The following is an 18,003-nucleotide window of genomic DNA, read 5'->3' as shown; positions in this document are numbered from 1 at the left end:
AGGGTTGCCAACATTTATTTTTTTGAAAAATCAGGGGACTGGTTACGTTAAGGGGGGGGGGGGGGGGTAGGGTCTAACGGGTAAAAAAAACACCATTTTCACGATTTTTTTCTAGAGCTATCGTTCAAACAAATGTATTCAAATTTTTTGCATTATACAAAGCATTGTTAAAAGAACATTTAGTAATTTTTTCTTAGAAAAATATTGAAAAATAAGCCGGTGACGGAGCACTTTCGAGGATGCCTTTTAGAAAACAGGATTTGCGGTGGACACTGTATCTCAGCACAGAATCATCTGAAGTCAAAAAATCAGAGCAAAATATTTTTAATAGATGTTTTTCTGGACCCCAACGTTATTATTTAACTTAAAAAAAATTTTATGAAATTTTTGTGGCTGTTTGAAGTAAAAACTACGATTTTTCACGAAAACATCCGCCATTTTTTATCTGTAAAATCTCCCCAAAGTAAAAAAAAAAAAGAAAAACGTTGTTGTCTGGTATTTTATATGTAGAAAATGTGTTCCAAATTTGAAAAGAATGGGATAAGTAGTTTTCAAATGACGATGTCCACGGACTTTAAAAATGTGCTTTCGAGAAAAACGCGTTTGAAGTTTCTGCTCTTGCTTTCTTGCAGTATTAGATAGGAGGAGATAAAGGCCTATAATTTCTACAGTTTTGCTTCAATTGACTTGAAAATTTGACACAACATTCTTGAAATGTTTTACAATAAGAAAATAAAAAAATAAAAAAATCGATTTTTTGAAAGTGTTAGACCCTACCCCCTCTTAAAGCAACGGGAATTTCGCTCAAAGTGATGACCTTTTTTGGTCATCACTCCACATTTTCATTCTAATATGTCTTGTTAGCCTACTTGGTTGAATAATTCTACTGAATCAAAGCAATCGAAAGATTTCCTTCAATTCCCTTTTTAAAATAAAAATTAAAGGGAATCTTTCGATTGCTTTTAATCAGCCACATTTTCACTTTTAAACTTCAGCAATGGTACCTAATCCAGTTCCTTACTATACATTTTTCATCACATTCGCAAAATTTGTAAAATCAGGCATATATTCAAAAATCAGGGAAATTCGATGGCTTATCAGGTCGTCAGCCAAATCCTGAAAAATCAGGCACATTGGCATCTCTGGTCATGATAATTTACCGAAACCTGGATTAAAACAAGACCAGAAACAGAAACCCGAATCAAAAAAGAAGTTGCGTTCGCTTTCTAAAATTCAGTTAGAGAGTGTAGGGAACACTAGGGAATGACGTATCCAAAAATGCAAAAATGAATAAGTTTAAAAATAATGTTATCAAAAGAAATTAATTAATATCGGGGCTAAAAAAAGAGAAATAAATAACAGCAAGCAAAGAGAAGTTTTTGAGAATTAATTGCAGATAACGAAATTCGCTTGTGCGTTAGGAATTAGTAAAGCTGAAGAAGAAAAAATATGCGATAGAAAATTGAATTGTCTAGTCATAGTATGCTTTGAGAATATAAATCAGATTTTGGACAATTGTCCACGGCAACGCAAGTGTTTCATTTAACGGAAGAAAATAATAAATACTACTATAGAGAATAATCGAAAATGGAATTAAAAAATCAATACCGAAAATTAATAAAGTAAAGACTGAGCATAGTCATCAAAATTCAACAAAACAAAACTATAAAAAAAGCTGAATTGAGCTAGAATAATAAAAAATACTGTATGCCCTTAAAAGAAATATTGTAAAAGGTTGTTTTTTTTTATAAAAGATCGCTATGTTTATACGACCTCTTGTTAAAAAAAAATTAAATCAAGGCTTCTAAGGGACTGTAAAACTTTTAACCTTCTCATCCCGTTCGCAAAAAATCCGTGCAAATTCAGGTAATTTCAGTTGAACGATTTTGATAATGCTAGATTCGTTTTGTAGGAAATTTATTCTAGTTTCTCAACATTCTAAAATTAGGTCAATAAGCAAAATGCAAAATTGCTAGAAGCTGAATCAACTTCATTCCTATTAATTTGAATCATAAATCATAAAATGTAACCAGGGTCAATAACTTAAATATGACTTTAGAAATCTTCTGCTTATTCATCAGATATGAATTGGGATTCATCATATGAAGCTGTAGTTTAATTTTTAAAAATATCTCAAGTATGAAGTTGAAATTGAAATCTAAATTTTAATCTTAAATCAGAATCTTAAATCTGGATCGAAAATATGAAACCTAATTTGAGAGCACAGGTAGGTATGCAGATTTTTCAATAAACTTTTCAAATATCTACCACCTTTTTCCCGTAGACTTGAATTTGTCTCGAGGCCATTTTCAGCCTTATTAAGTGTTATCTTTAACCACAAAAAGCATCGTTTGTGTACCTCTAAATAGCTAAGGTATAAACTTCTTTATGCTTCCAACAACTCCATTCGCCAACACGCCATGTGCTGCTTGCTGTCTTTGGAGGGCGTTTGTTGTTGTTTTTCTCCAAGTTCTTTTTGCATCCTTCTTCGGTTGGTTGTTTACGCTTCGCTTCGAGGCAAGAAGGTCTTACCCAAGTCCAGCCAGACACAACTCACATTATTTATGGACCACCAAACGTTGCATATTGGCTTGTTTGTAGTTCTGTTTTCTTTTCCGGTTTTCTTTTTTTCCGTTTCGATCATTAATGACTGGGAATCATCACCATCGTCATTGAACAACATTAAGAAACCTCCTGGAGCATAAGTAAAATATTCGACGGGAAGGGAAAAAAAATATCCCGAAGTGTTCGGAGAGTGGGCAAATTTCCCAAACAAATTCCCAAGGCATTTCGAGCGCCAACTGCTGAAGTCTGGGCATTTGACCACCTCTCGGGATAGGAAGCCACAAGTACCGAGCGAGGCCAGAAACCCCGTTTTTTTTTGCTGCTCTTTAGCAGCGGCACCTCACCAAGTGATCTTTATTTTTTATTGAACATGTTTTACTTTTTGAATCTCTCTTTTGGCGCTTCGTCGTGGGGCAATCGAGAAAAAAAACAAGGAATTCGAAGGCAAAACACAACAGACAGAAAGCAAACAACGCCGCATCACTTCTGGCTGCTTCCAATTCCGAGAAGTCGCTCCGGTTCGTCAAGGCTTGATCAGAGTTTTTTTTCCAACCTCCTTGGAACCAGCAACATGGCTGGAACTCGGTAGGTATCTGGCCTAGCTAACTTTTCATGGGTCATCAGCATCATGAGCTGAGTAGTTGGTACCAGAAGTCGGGAAAAGGTGGGAACGAAGTGATCGGTTGATGCCCATCAGAGAACAATAACCTTAACTCAATCTTTTGCCCGGGTTTTTTTTCGGGGCTTCTTTTGCTCTGGAATGTGAAGTGAACTCGAATTAATGATTTACTCTGTCAGCAGCTGATAAGAAAGAAGTTATTCACTTCTTAAGTCAGACTTTAAATAGCATTTAAATAAAAAAAATTGAACTCGGATCGGATTGTGAAATTTACCAATCTTATCGATTTGTTTTACTCGTAGGCACCTTTCAATGACTCTTTCTAATCAAAAGTTCGAAATTTCTCCCTTGGCATCTAATAAGTGTACATTAGATTAACATGTATCAAAAAGAAGACTTTCTTGGAATGGGGGGATGTTTTTCCCGAAGAGATAAGTATTCCCCAGAGGTGTGCAAATTTTTGTGTTATGAGAAGATGTTTTCATTGTTGAAGCTTCCCCATTCCAGATTATACCACAACAAGGTGCTAACGAGAGCTCAGGACCATTCCGGTTTGGATCGGTTCGAAGTTGCTTGATTCACATTTACCTAACTCATTTGGCTATACAGTCTGGTGATCAATCCAGATCAACAAGATGAGTAAAGTGTTTACGGAATATGGATTGGATTTGATGGCTCATTTTAAATTTGATTTTTTATAGCTTGATAAACAACAAAAGTTTTCAAGAAACGCCTCACACATATTTGCTGTCCCTTTGCTGGGACTTAGTAATACTATTTCCTGAGCCGAATTTGTGCTTCTATAACAAAAAAACTGTTTTACTTTTCGATTTCTTTAGATTTAAATTATTAAAAGATTCATTCATATTTCAATGGAAACAATATACCCAAGCAACTAAAAGTCTCGTTAAAAAGGTCGAACACAGCCTAATCAGCATAATCAATGTGCTGAAGTTCGTTTTATTCAGCCCAAAATTTAAGCTATTACTGAAACTTTGAAACATTACTGATTTGAACGGCCTTCTATTCAGCCCACAAGTAAACGCACGCCAGTTCTGCAACACAATTATTCGATTCGCTTAGTAAAGCAATCAAACAATCTAGTGGAAAAAATAAGTCCTTGTACCAGATTTGAACCCGATCCTCCGAGATGATAGCCAAACACGCTGCCACGACGCCACGCCTAGATGTTGCCTTGTCGGCAGCTAAAATTCGAAGTGGTTATAAGCTTCCTAGAATACCCGCAAGGGCAGCCAGCAGCCAGCAGCAAAGACGCATGTTGATTATTACTAAGAAACATTACGAAACGGCATATGAATCAATCATCGGTTTAAAAAATATCGGTTTAAACAAAATGGAATTCCATGTTTATAACTGTTAAGCATGAAATTATACAAATTCTTGAGTTTATCTTGATATTTAATTAATGATGTGCTTCAAATGACTTTCTATGTGTGAAAAATTCGTGGTAAGTAAATACAGTTGGACGAAATTTTATAACGTCAAAGTATTTACTCTTTTCAAAAATAATCATTTGCGAGTTAGCTTTAAGTTGTTCTGTGTTGAAGTTTCAAAATAATTTATACATTTCAACAATTCCCAAGCTTCAAAAAATGATTTATCTATTATATGCCCTTTTGTGATGTTCGTTCACATTTCATATTCATGAAATGGCGGACATGTCTCAAAAAGGAAAAGGCTGTTTGAGGAACTTCTTGGAACTTGAAGTTAACAGAAGGCTATTTTAGACCTAATATGTAACTTTTATACTGAATGGAGGCGATTGACATGTCACAAAAAGGCTATTTGAGGAACTTCTTGGAACTTGAAGTTCACAGAAGGCTGTTTGAGGAACTTCTTGGAACTTGAAGTTCACAGAAGGCTATTTGAGACCTAATTTGTAACTTTTATACTGTGTGGATGCGATTGACATGTCACTAAAAAGGCTATTTGAGAAACTTCTTGGAACTTGAAGTTCATAGAAGGCTATTTGAGGAACTCTTTGAAACTTGAAGTTCACAGAAGGCTATTTGAGACCCAATTTGTAACTTTTATACTGAATGGAGGCAATTGACATGTCACAAAAAAGGCTATTTGAGAAACTTCTTGGAACTTGAAGTTCACAGAAGGCTATTTGAGGAACTTCTTGGAACTTGAAGTTCACAGAAGGCTATTCGAGACCCAATTTTTAACTTTTATACTGTGTGGATGCGATTGACATGTCACAAAAAAGGCTATTTGAGGAACTTTTTGGAACTTCAGGTTCATAGAAGGCTATTTGAGACCCAATTTGTAACTTTTTTACTGAATGGAGGCAATTGACATGTCACATAAAAGGCTATTTGAGGAACTTCTTCGAACTTGAAGTTCACAGAAGACTATTTGAGGAACTTTTTGGAACTCAATGTTCACAGAAGGTTATTTGAGGAACTTCTTAGAACTTGAAGTTCACAGAAGGCTATTTGAGACCCAATTTGTAACTTTTATACTGAATGGAGGCAATTGACATGTCACAAAAAAGGCTATTTGAGGAACTTCTTGGAACTTGAAGTTCACAGAAGGCTATTTGAGGAACTTCTTGGAACTTGAAGTTCACAGAAGGCTATTCGAGACCCAATTTTTAACTTTTATACTGTGTGGATGCGATTGACATGTCACAAAAAAGGCTATTTGAGGAACTTTTTGGAACTTCAGGTTCATAGAAGGCTATTTGAGACCCAATTTGTAACTTTTTTACTGAATGGAGGCAATTGACATGTCACATAAAAGGCTATTTGAGGAACTTCTTCGAACTTGAAGTTCACAGAAGACTATTTGAGGAACTTTTTGGAACTCAATGTTCACAGAAGGTTATTTGAGGAACTTCTTAGAACTTGAAGTTCACAGAAGGCTATTTGGGACCTAATTTGTAACTTTTATACTGTGTGGATGCAATTGACATGTCACAAAAAAAGCTTTTTGAGGAACTTTTTGGAACAAGTCCATAGAAGGCTATTTAAGGAACCTTTTGTAACTTTAATGCTCACATTCGAGAAAATTCGGTACCAATTCCCTTTGGAACCTAATCAAAATTAGAGAACGAATTTTAACTTTTTTTAACCTATTTTCTTGTTTTTCGATATTCTTTGATACAACTTAAATCTGCGAATCTATAATTTTCCGTGTGAGAGAATATTGATAAAGACTGATTTTCGTGTTTTGTATACCAGGAAGACTTTATGAGCTCATTAATAAATCTCTTGTTATAAATGTCATTTTACAAATGAAAATGATTCACCTTTTCTTGAATAGAAGAAATTTTTAAGAAACTTTTCAATTATTTATTTTTTATGGGCTTCTTCATATCAATGAAAATAAACAAAACGAAATTTAAATGGTTTTCATTTCGCAACTAAACTTTCGAAAAACAAATATTTGAGATTATATTTTGATTATAATTGTAATAAACTTGAAACTGATTTTAAAACACTTATTTATCCTGTTATATTTTTCAGAATGATGATTCGAAAATATCATGTTGTTTTTAATCAATCCTTAAATTCATTTCTCATTGTGAAATGTAGTTCAAGAATATCATTACTAAATCTAAATTTAATTGTATTCTATTTTTATTTTAAAACTTCATTAAATTTGAATCGAATGAATTGAATCATTTGGTTGAAATAAAAACAATTTTCCAACAAAGACTGTAATAAAATAAATAAAATAAAAAATTATATTCACATTTTTTTTAAATTTTCTTTTTTTCGATGTTTTACAAATAATTTTTCTAAAAATGCTATGAAATTAACTGATTTGGGAGTGTTAAAAATTCGCACATTTTTTTAGAAAAAAAAAACCTGTTAAATGTTACAAAAACAATGAAAATATAGGTTTTGATAAAATGATCAACTTTCTCGATGACAGCAAATAAAATGAGCGAATAATTTTAACTTCTCAGAAAAATTACATAAGTTTTCTCTTTGATTTTTTTTTACATTTCCCCGGAAATTCAGAAATTTTATCAAAATTCAAAACAAATTTCAACCAAAATGCATCTCAGATTTTATTGAAAACAAAACGTTTTGCAGTCTTCTACATAGATGTTAAATAAATTAAAAACATTAATATTAAAAAATTCAAAACGCCCTTTTGTGATGTCAAGAATAAAATTTCATTTTCAATTAAATTTTCTTAAAATTGTCAAATTACTTTTACATAAAATTCAGGATAATAAATATATTTTTAATCGGTTTCTAGTCTTTATGAAGGTTTTTTATTTCTTTGAGCTGCAATTCAGTAAAAACTGCTAAGTTTTAGAACTATACGAGCCATAGAACCAAAACTAGAGGCGATTGACAAAATCTGACGGAATATTTCATGAGGTCAAAATCTTTTTAAACAGTTATTGAAACACATGTTCTAAAATAGCTGTTCTCTTTCCAATAATAACACTTTTTTTGTCAAATATGAAACTGGATTATAACTTTCAATTCTAATTATCATAGTGTGAATGATTTGGATTGATGATTGGTATGAATCTTAAAATTCAGCCGAGTTCGGAAACAAAATTCAAATTTTTAAATTAGCTATATTAGATGGTATCATAAAATTTGAATTTAAATCGAATACACACATATAGATTTATGACATAAGTATACTCATTTTTGAGTTTCATAACTTATTTTTAAATGATGACTGATGATGAATTCGAAATCTGAGGTATGATACTTAAATCAGAATTCTATTCTTTTCTTCAAATTCATACAGACTCCGTTCGTTTTTGACAATTCAAACAAAAGACTGAAAGTGACAAAAACAATTAAAAATGATGAAGAATGACAAAAACAGCAAATGAAAACAAACATTTTAAACAAAATAAAAAAAGTGCTAAATGCATCAAAACATGATGGAAAAAAAATTGAAATGACTACAAATGGTCGGGAATTGACTAAAAATAACGTTTTTGATAATAATAATAGTTATTTTGTAAAAATAACTGAAAAAAAAAGTTGAGAAAAAAAACCGTTGGATTTTGGCAACATTCGATTTTGGCAACACAAAATATACGGGCGTTCAAAATTTTGTTACAATATTTTCATTTTTATTTTGGATTTATGATTTTTCTTCGATCTTGAAAATATTTAGAAATAAATAAAACCTAATAGGCAACTTGTGAAAAAAATAAACAACAATGATAGTTTTTTTTATTGTTCAATTTGATTGGCTCAAAATATATGAACGGTAATTGTTTGGTATTTTGCAATATATGAAGTACCTAAAATTAAGAGTTTATATGCATTTATTTCAATTCAACCAAAGATAAAAGTTTAACGCATCTTTGAAACTTCGAGCTCTTTTTTATTCTTATTATAACCAAATGTTTTTTCTTTTAAAAAAAATTGATAAGATCGATCTATTAGAGATAGATCCTCAAGCTTCGATGTTAAGATGAATCGATCCTACGACCGCCCATATAATCAATCTTGGAGATCGATCTTTTCCTAAAGATCGAATAATTCTAGTTAGGACCCATTCCAGGTGATCATTCAGCATTTCGGCAGTTTTTAGTTATCAGAATTTTCTAAAAATATACTTTTTTGAAAGTAATTTTTCAAACAAAACTTCCAATGAAAATTTAACCCTTAACATGAGAAAACTGGAAATGGACCTTGAAAAAGAGAAATATATAACACGTCTCAGCGGCATTAAATCAACAAATATGTTAAATGGTTGCAACCGAAAAAGTACATACTGAAATTAAGTTATTAAGCCAATATGTAGCTATGCAAATTTTTGGAGAAAAATGTTAAAATTGTTTCCTAAACGATAAACTACTACTATTTTCCGTACTATTAAAGCGCATTCATAACTTTTTTTTGTGAAAAACAGAAAAAAAACGTCCAATTTGTTTGATTTCCGACTAGAGCTTTATTGCATGCAAGTCACGCTTCTCTATTGAATGCAACTTAGAGCTTTGGAAAAGTAGGAAGCTTTCAGCCTTAGCGTGGCTTAAACATTTTGTTTTCATGTTTTTGCTACATATTTAAAACGGTTTTTTTTTCAATAAAATTGAACGGGAACAAATTTGAAATCCTTCATTTGTCACTCTGAGTTGAAATATCTCGAAGGGGGTGGGCATAATAAAAATGATCTAAATTATCATTAAATTGGAACAATTTGGGCAAAAGAATCTTGGAAAAATGTCAAATACAAAAGAAAATGCAATTCCCATATTTCGTAGTATGACTTTCGCTCTTTCAACTACTTAATTTATCGAAGTATTTGTCATTTTTTCAATACAGTACCTTAGAGATTTAAAAAAAAATTGAAGGGGGGTGAGGTGTGACAAAAGAAGAATCTGATATTCGTTCCTGCCAACATTTAAAAACAAATCAATACGGTATAGATTTTTCAAAAAGACGAAAGCTCCAAATGGAAATAAATCAATTTTAAAGCACAGAGAGTGTGTGTGATTCTACTTGCTGAGGCATAGGAATAGGCATTACATCTATAAATAAAAGTTAATCAATTAGAAATAATCCAAATCTTAAGGGGTCTTAAGGGTCTAACACTTTCGAAAAATCGATTTTTTTATTTTTTTATTTTCTTATTGTAAAACATTTCAAGAATGTTGTGTCAAATTTTCAAGTCAATTGAAGCAAAACTGTAGAAGTTATAGGCCTTTATCTCCTCCTATCTAATACTGCAAAAAAGCAAGAGCAGAAACTTCAAACGCGTTTTTCTCGAAAGCACAGTTATAAAGTCCGTGGACATCGTCATTTGAAAACTACTTATCCGATTCTTTTCAAATTTGGATCATATTTTCTACATATAAAATACCAGACCCCAACGTTTTTCTTTTTTGTTTTTTTTACTTTGGGGAGATTTTACAGGTGAAAAATGGCGGATTTTTTCGTGAAAAATCGTAGTTTTTACTTCAAACAGCCACAAAAATTTCATAAAAAAAATTTTAAGTTAAATAAAAACGTTGGGGTCCAGAAAAACATCTATTAAAAATATTTTGCTCTGATTTTTTGACTTCAGATGATTCTGTGCTGAGATACAGTGTCCACCGCAAATCCTGTTTTCTAAAAGGCATTCTCGAAAGTGCTCCGTCATCGGCTCATTTTTCAATATTTTTCTACGAAAAAATTACTAAATGTTCTTTTAACAATGCTTTGTATGATGCAAAAAATTTGAATACATTTGTTTGAACGATAGCTCTAGAAAAAAATCGTGAAAATTGTGTTTTTTTTATACCCGTTAGACCCTACCCCCCCCCCCCCCCTTAATCTAAAGATTTTTGAGATACGTAATAAACTGTAAAAGCAAATAAATACAAATACTTTGCCGACATTTTTCAGTGCTTTAACTTAGCTTAAAAAAGGCAAAAATAAAAGATAAACTTCGAATTGTTAAGTATATTTTTTAAGCTAAATTTTACTACAGACAATAAAATTAATAAAAATGTGTCACCAAAAGTGAAATATTTTAGAATATGGGACCAGCTATAATAAAACCATTTGTGAATAAAAAATAATAAAAAAATAAGGGACCAGAAATTAAACTTTTGGGACTTTCATAAATTAAAATTCAATATTTAGAAAAAAAAAAAAACAAATCAGATTTTCTATAAAGAACCAAAAAATCAAAAGATCTTTCTTTTTTTCTAATTAAGAAATCAAAATATTTTCTTTATGTATGGGAAAAATTTCTTTAAATTTGGGGTTGCACCCTTTTTAATTTTTATGTAAGAATTTCCATGTTTCAAAGCTTTTCGCCCACGGAAAAAGCTCATCAAGCGATAAACTTTTCCAGTTTGACAGAACCGGCAGAAACTGATTATCTCTCTCTCGTTCTTCCATCTCATTTCTCTCTCAAGCATTCGGGTTAGCAACGGACCAAAACAAACCCCCCGCTGACAGTACATCTGATTTCATAACAATTCTACTGCGATTTATGCTGCCGCAAAGCATAAATTTCCCGTAGTTTTTGAATAGGTTTAAGTATATTTATTGGACTTGGAAGACAGTTTTCCGATTGAAATTTCAAAATGAATCACAATCTGCTGCGATTGACCGGCGTTCGAAACATTTCGGTAAGTGATTTTTTTTGTTTTCTCCATGTTATACAAGAAAGTGGTATGGAGGTTATGTTAAATGGGTTAAATGCTAGAATGCTTCTAATGGATACGCTTGTTTTTAAAAATTCTTGACTATAAGAAATCTAATTTTATCTCATCTTCTATTTAATAGATTCTAAGTCGGGTTTGGTCCGGCACGGCTGGGATAACGAAAAATTCCGAAGAGGCACTCAGGAAAACGCTGCAATCCAAATTTCCCAAGGTATGATGGATTGATGTTCGATTAAGCTGTCTGTATCTTATCAGTTTGCTGTTCAGACAATCAATAATGGTCATTCAACCGGTTCACTGTTCACTGATAATCCTTCTAATTTTAGGCCAAAAATGTTGTGGTGAGCGATATCTCCGGAGGATGTGGTTCAATGTACGAAATTTTCGTGGAAACCGTTGAATTCAAAGGACTTACAACGGTAAAACAGCACCGACTGATAAACGAAACCTTAAAAAGCGAAATCAAAGATATGCACGGATTGCGGATACACACGGCAATCCCTAGCGAATAAATTGTTAAGTTTTGTTTAATAAATTTCTTGGTATTTTAATGCTTACTAGAAAGCCTTATTCAAAATTAGGTTCAAATTTTGGATGGAATAGTCGTCAACTATTGATAAAACCTTTATATAGTGCGTAGAAATAGTCGAAAAGTAGGACAGTGACTCACCTTAAGTTATTCGAAAATTTCAATTAAAAAGTGATCAGCCTTTTCCCAAATCACTGTATATTTCACTTGTAACCCGAAGCACTAAAACACGCACTAAACTATTTCACACTGGAATATTACGGATTTCTGCTGCGTAAAGGGAAGCACACCGATTGTTATCAGAAACAAACAGACAACGCAAAAATTTACAAAACCGCATCAGCTTCTTGCGATAAAATCGTAAAATGCAACCGCGAACAAGTGAAATGGACGGTTTTGTGCAACTGCAGGTGCTATCCTTCGGTTAGCAGAAAAGGGATGCAAACAACTGAAATCAGCTGTTATCGAAAACAAACCGAAGCCGATGCAGGCAAAAACGGCAAAAAGCTTTCCTTCGAGAGATTGAGAGAAAGAGAGAGCGAATAGGGTGATTGGTAAACGGGCAAGTGTATAGACACTATAATTTCATATAGTCTGGCAAAGAGAATGACGGGAGCCAAACGAACTGTCATTCGCGGGAGCCAATCGAGCAAACTTTCTAAATATTGAAAAATCATGGTTGAAGTATTGTGTTTCACAAACCTTTTTTTGGCTTTTTTGTAACATTAATCAAAGTTATTGAGAATAATTTCCACTAGTTTTACACCTATAGATTATATTATATTTTTCAAAAGCCATTTGGAGTTTAACTGACAAAAATAGCATGTAATTCACGAATCTAATAAACTATTTTTTGTTTTGCAACTGGAAAGAGTTATGAAGAGCTTGAACATTATCATAGAATGCTCGATTGGCTCCGCACGAATGACAGTTCGATTGGCTCCCGTCATTCTCTTTGCCAGACTATATGAAATTATAGTGTCTATAGGCAAGTGGGGTAAAAACACCCACTATACGGGCGACATCTGACAACAACCTGTTGAACCTTCATATACCAAAACAAACACCGGAATAATTCGATGTAAACAAACACAGTACGCGTGATTTTTAAATTTCAGTGGAAAATTATCGAATAGTTCTGAATGAAAACGGCTTGAAATTCACTATTTTAAAACCCAGCAACGTTATGGAGGAACCATCTTTCAAATTGGAACTGGAAGCACCAACTATACAATCGGACTATTGTAAGTATATCACTGACTGTATATCACTGACTATAGTCAGTGAGTATGTTTCGTTGTGACACAGCGAATTCAAATTGAAATTTCAACTCTTAAATAGAAGTCCTATAACATAAACCTTGAGAACTTATTTTTTTTATTATCCAAGGTTTTAAATCTCCTGAACCTACTTTTTCTGAAGTTATTTTTTGTTCAACCAACTATTGAACCATTTCCTTGCAGCCGTTATTGCCGAAGACACCTCTGAGTGTTCAGGAAGAGATGACCAGAACCCCAATATGCACGAAAACTACTACGCAAATCCCAATCAACGTTCTTCGCCAGCGGTCAAAAATCATGGTAAAGATTGTTATTCCATCGTAGAAATCAGCGAGGAAGGACGCTCACTTCTTTCGGTTCTGCCCTCTCGATGGGTTATCCGTGGGGGCTGGCGTCTAGGTGATAAATCTACCAACGATCTGTGTTACTGGCCCAAAGGTGCTTTCGGGCTTAGGTTGCTAGAGGATGCAAAGCTCGATCCGACTGTCGGAGTCGATCTCAACTGCTTGCAACCCAAGCAGTGTACCATAAAGACAACCGGAATGAGTACCTTCGAAGAAGTTCGTCTTCCGTTCAAAGTTCCTTAATTTCCATGCCAAATAACGTAACAATTTTATTACAGGCTGTTCAAGAACGGATATCATTAGAAGCGAACTCACAGGAAGTTTCATCTCATCAAGCTTCTTTAAAACCTATTCAGCAACAATTGGATCGAATGCAGCGGGAAATCAATGTTGTGAAAAGGCAAATGTCGACCTGCATCAGTCTACTTACAACACTCAGTGAAAAAATGGATCGCCTCGCTCAATCGAATGATCCTTCAGCGCGCGTCGTCCTGCCTATGCCAGATCCTGAAGAAGAAATCCCCTTCAAACCGATCACCAACGAGCAAGAGATGGAGGCACTGGAGTTGAAAGCGGCAGACGAATCTTTCGTACAAACGGTCATTCGCACTATGGGTAAAGACTATCGTCCTAGTGATTACCTTACTCGAGGGCGAACTGTTTGTCTGCGACTGTTGGATCGTTTCTTCGATCGAAAGTTCCTTTGCCTATGTTCCTGGACCGGATCCGGTCGAAAATCGCAAACTGACCGGGAGCTAGACAATGATAAGGAAACTATTCGAAAAATCCCCTTCAACCGCTATCAAAAGATCCATCGAATGTTTTACCGAGTAGTGTTCTACGCGGATCCGACCTTCAGCTACGATCTTTGCTTGAAGGCGTTGCATTTTAGTTTACGCAATTCCTCCAAACGAGCAACGGAGAATAAGAACCTGAGACTACCGGTTGAGAAAAATCGTAGGAAAAAGTTCATCAAACGACCTAGGCTGATAGAAGTGGATATCGATGAATCCAACAGTCAGATAGAAACGAATGGAGGATTCGACCCACACGAAGAGATCTACTAGGAACAGTTCCATAGAATATGATGGTGTCGAAAATAAATTTGATCCAAGGTTTTAACGAATATTCAATCTGCGCCCAAGTTTTTAACACAAAATGAAACAACTCAAGAACTCTACGTATTAAAATGGCACTAAATACTATATTTTAAATTTTAATATTAACTTTACTAAGAAGTCTATAAATAATTTAGAATAGTGGTAAAATGTTTGACATCAGGGATGATAAGACCAATAAACAAAAAAAAGAAGTAACAATTTACCTATTTCCGCTGTTAGAAAGAAAACTGTCCATTTCCTTGAAGGAAAACGAATTTTGGCACAAATTCATACGAATCTATCAATACTAAGTATTTCAGTTATGTTTTACCAGGTGGTTCCAGAGAGTGAATTATCTTCGCTCCACTATTAATTTTCCCAACCCAACGTCTATAAAAGCAAGTTCACTGGTGTTGGGAAAAACGGTAAAAATTTTTAGCACATTTTGAAAATTTTGCCATGCAAAACATTTTCAAGATCTGTGGCCTTCAAGTGTTTTTACAACACGTGTTGTATTTTCGCATGCTGTGATGTAAAAAAAGCAATATTTCTATCACATATGGCTGAAATAGAAACAGTGTTGGAAAAAATACAACGCCCCAAGATCTTGAAAACCTTTTTGCATGGTAAAATTTTCAAAATGTCAAAATTTCTACCACTTTTTCCCAACACCAGTGAACTTGCTCTAACAAAATACAACGCCCAAAGATCTTAAAAACATTTTTGCATGGTAAAGTTTTCAAAATGTGCTATAAGTATCACCATTTCTACCACTTTTTCACTTATTTTACTTTCATCGAAGCATGTCAACAGTTTTGAGCACTGCCAGTGCAACGGGAGGCAGTTGGGGCGTGGGAGTAATCTGGGTGCTAAGCGGATGATTTATATGCGCCACTCCGAAGAGATCATCCTCCTGTTTGATGCGTGCCCGGCTAAGAGACCCATCACTAGGGTGGGTATATTATGTGTGGCCCTGATCACCAATCACCCCAGCGTTCCTCGACCTGTTGACCCTCAAACAAAATCCCCGAACAAATTCGCAGGAAAACAACCTGGATAAAAGATAAGTTCTTCGGTTGGCTACCAAAAACACGAACTTACTAAGAGAAAGATTCTCAAATAAAAATCTTCACCGGGCCCACTTTCCCCGACCAAAATTCCCCAGATTTGCTTAGGAGGTTAGAAAGGGGGCTGAAAAGAAAAAGTCGAAAATCGGAAGTCAACCCAGACTTCCAGTACAAGCGGAACCGAAAAAAAAACGTGACCTTTAACTCTTCAATAAAAGCTACATCAGAATACGTAAAATGTGTTTTCTATATAAGCCAAAAATTGAGTTGTGTTAGTGGGATTTTACATTTTCATTTCCGGATTTCCCTAGCTGCCTTACTTACATTTTCTATTGGGAGATTTTCCCGCTAACTATCAGCGCTCGCAAGCGCTGCCTGGCATACTTTTTCCCTCAGAAACTTACTTAGATGGAGTGCATTTGCTTTAATTTAAATGGCCATGTGTGGAATTTTTCCTAGGAAATTCCTCTTTCTCTCAGTGCGATTTTAGGGTTTGGGTTTGGGTGATGTATGTAATTAATTACCCATCGGATATGCTCGAGCAATCCATCTATCAATTCGGAAGTGCTGCCGTAGCGTGGCACTTACAAAAATAAAATTGAATCTTCCACAAGATTCGAACTCACAACCTCGGGGGTACACGTCATAATTCTATGTGCACCGCCCGAACCAACTGAGCTGTTGCTGTAGGCTTGGTGAGTGCCGCTCAATTGAGGATCTACATAAGAACGGAAGAATGTTGATGGTGGTGTCAATTAGGTATGTACTCACTCGGGTTGGATGGTTGCTCAAACCTGATTTACACCGGAAGCGGAAAAGTCTCCGGAAAATCGCCGTGCGTCGTCTGCGGGATGCCACTCGTAGAACCAAAGGGACAGTTGCCGCCTCGCGTATGCCGTTTCGCCTGCGGTGTCTTCTGTTGGTCGAAACGTACCACGTGATGGAGATGGGTTTGCCGTTGACGATCGCTGGGTGCGTAGGGTAACCTTTCCCTGGCTGGATGATAGCGGGTTGCAGGTGGATCGGCTCCTCCGAGAATCTGCTAATATATTGGTTCTCATAACCAAACGCACTTTTGTGTATAACCAAAATATTAATTACCCTTTTTCAATGTTTATATCGCACTAGTAAAACAATATGCACTATCTTGCACTCGGAGGGAAAAAATGTAACTTTTAAAAAATCGTTCGAGACCACGTTTATTTTTTATTATAGTACCTTTGTGTACTAGTTAACGCGCGAAAACAAATTTTTGCCGATCTGGCCTACTTCACAGTCCAGAGAAAAGTGGACGAGAAAAAGCATTAGCCCTCAGAATAAACAAAAGTTATTGGTTTCGTAACCGGAACTTCGTAATTATTAGCGAACTGATAATCACGAAGTTCTCCGAAGAAAATTTCTTCTTATCAAGACTTTTTCATCTCATCCGAGGTTTTGATCTCCGATCTCGGGTCTAAGTTCGGGTGGAGCGAAATCAACAACCCCGGTTACCACTACATTCATACTAGTCTAGTGATGGGGTTAATAACCGGACGCATATCAACCAGCTGGTGACGACAGGCTTCATACACGCAGCGAAAAAGTTTTTTATTTCAAAGGAAAGTGCCGCAAAAACAAAGGATTTTTTCCTTTGGTTTTGGGACAAATAAAAATTCTTTTGGTTCAAATACATTTTCCTTTGTTTCAAAGAATTTTTCTTTTGAAAAATCTTTGAATCAAAATCTTAATACTTTGAAACAAAAAACAGTTTCATTTGATACAAAGTTGTTTTCGTTTGCCACAATGTTATTTAGATTTAGATTTAAAAAGATTGGTTCATTGAACCATTTTCCATTCATTCCAATTGGTGGACATATTTCCTGTTGTTTTGAAATTCCTATTAGGAATTTCAAAAAATAAAAAGAAAGAAATTTATATGTTAAATTTATTTTTATTTACAACAGATGAAACACTTGGCCACAAACTAGTTCACTAAAATCGATCCGGTCCAAATTTTTGTCGACCTGACCGCTGGATTTGGAGCGGTGTCATCGTGCCCAGCTTTCATCTCGGTTGAGGCATCCACGGAAACCATCCTTCGGCTCTGGTTCTGTAAAAACGCAATCACTTATAGAAAATCTTCAATATTCACTCTTTAATTAACATACTTACCATACTTCATCCTGAATCCTTCTAATATAGCTAACTCTGACCTACACTTTCACACGACCGGCCAAACTTGATTCGATTTTTCGGTTTTGTATTCTTCTTGCAAGGCAAATCAAAATATCTTTTGAATCAAAGGCTGAAGTTTTTATTTTAATGAATCATTTCTTCAAGTTAAAAACATTTTCCTTTGGTTTAAAAAAAGTTGACTTTGTTTTAAAAGAAATAAGCTCAATTA

General features: G+C 34.5%; 3 protein-coding genes across 4 annotated transcripts in view; 2 read left to right on the top strand and 1 right to left on the bottom strand.

Moving 5' to 3' along the window:
* Window positions 1–18,003, bottom strand: part of LOC129743617 (beta-arrestin-2) — a 214,303-nt gene that overhangs the window by 43,396 nt on the left and 152,904 nt on the right. The gene's annotated exons all lie outside the window — the stretch shown is intronic.
* On the top strand, window positions 11,071–11,827 carry LOC129743631 (bolA-like protein 3). Its single transcript, XM_055735712.1, has 3 exons — window positions 11,071–11,264; window positions 11,422–11,511; window positions 11,627–11,827. The coding sequence occupies exons 1-3, from the start codon at window positions 11,220–11,222 to the stop codon at window positions 11,810–11,812; spliced, it is 321 nt and encodes a 106-aa protein (XP_055591687.1). The 5' UTR covers window positions 11,071–11,219; the 3' UTR covers window positions 11,813–11,827.
* LOC129743615 (uncharacterized) lies at window positions 12,902–14,742 on the top strand. The gene is made up of 3 exons (XM_055735693.1): window positions 12,902–13,073; window positions 13,293–13,669; window positions 13,732–14,742. Exons 1-3 carry the CDS (start codon window positions 13,016–13,018, stop codon window positions 14,518–14,520), a joined length of 1,224 nt encoding a protein of 407 aa, XP_055591668.1. The 5' UTR covers window positions 12,902–13,015; the 3' UTR covers window positions 14,521–14,742.

Source organism: Uranotaenia lowii, chromosome 2 (assembly GCF_029784155.1).
Source record: "Uranotaenia lowii strain MFRU-FL chromosome 2, ASM2978415v1, whole genome shotgun sequence".
Classification (NCBI taxonomy): Eukaryota; Metazoa; Arthropoda; class Insecta; order Diptera; family Culicidae; genus Uranotaenia; species Uranotaenia lowii.
The sequence above is the reverse complement of the archived record's forward strand: the minus strand, read 5'-3'. Positions and strand labels throughout refer to the sequence as shown.

Bases quoted from the DNA above. Each gene is read 5' to 3' on its own strand.
- LOC129743615 (XM_055735693.1), top strand. From the start codon at position 13,016: ATGGAGGAACCATCTTTCAAATTGGAACTGGAAGCACCAACTATACAA. The intron at 13,074-13,292 runs GTAAGTATATCA...ATTTCCTTGCAG, and splicing joins AACTATACAATCGGACTATT to CCGTTATTGCCGAAGACACC. The intron at 13,670-13,731 runs GTTCGTCTTCCG...ATTTTATTACAG, and splicing joins GAATGAGTACCTTCGAAGAA to GCTGTTCAAGAACGGATATC.
- LOC129743631 (XM_055735712.1), top strand. From the start codon at position 11,220: ATGAATCACAATCTGCTGCGATTGACCGGCGTTCGAAACATTTCG. The intron at 11,265-11,421 runs GTAAGTGATTTT...TCTATTTAATAG, and splicing joins CCGGCGTTCGAAACATTTCG to ATTCTAAGTCGGGTTTGGTC. The intron at 11,512-11,626 runs GTATGATGGATT...TTCTAATTTTAG, and splicing joins TGCAATCCAAATTTCCCAAG to GCCAAAAATGTTGTGGTGAG.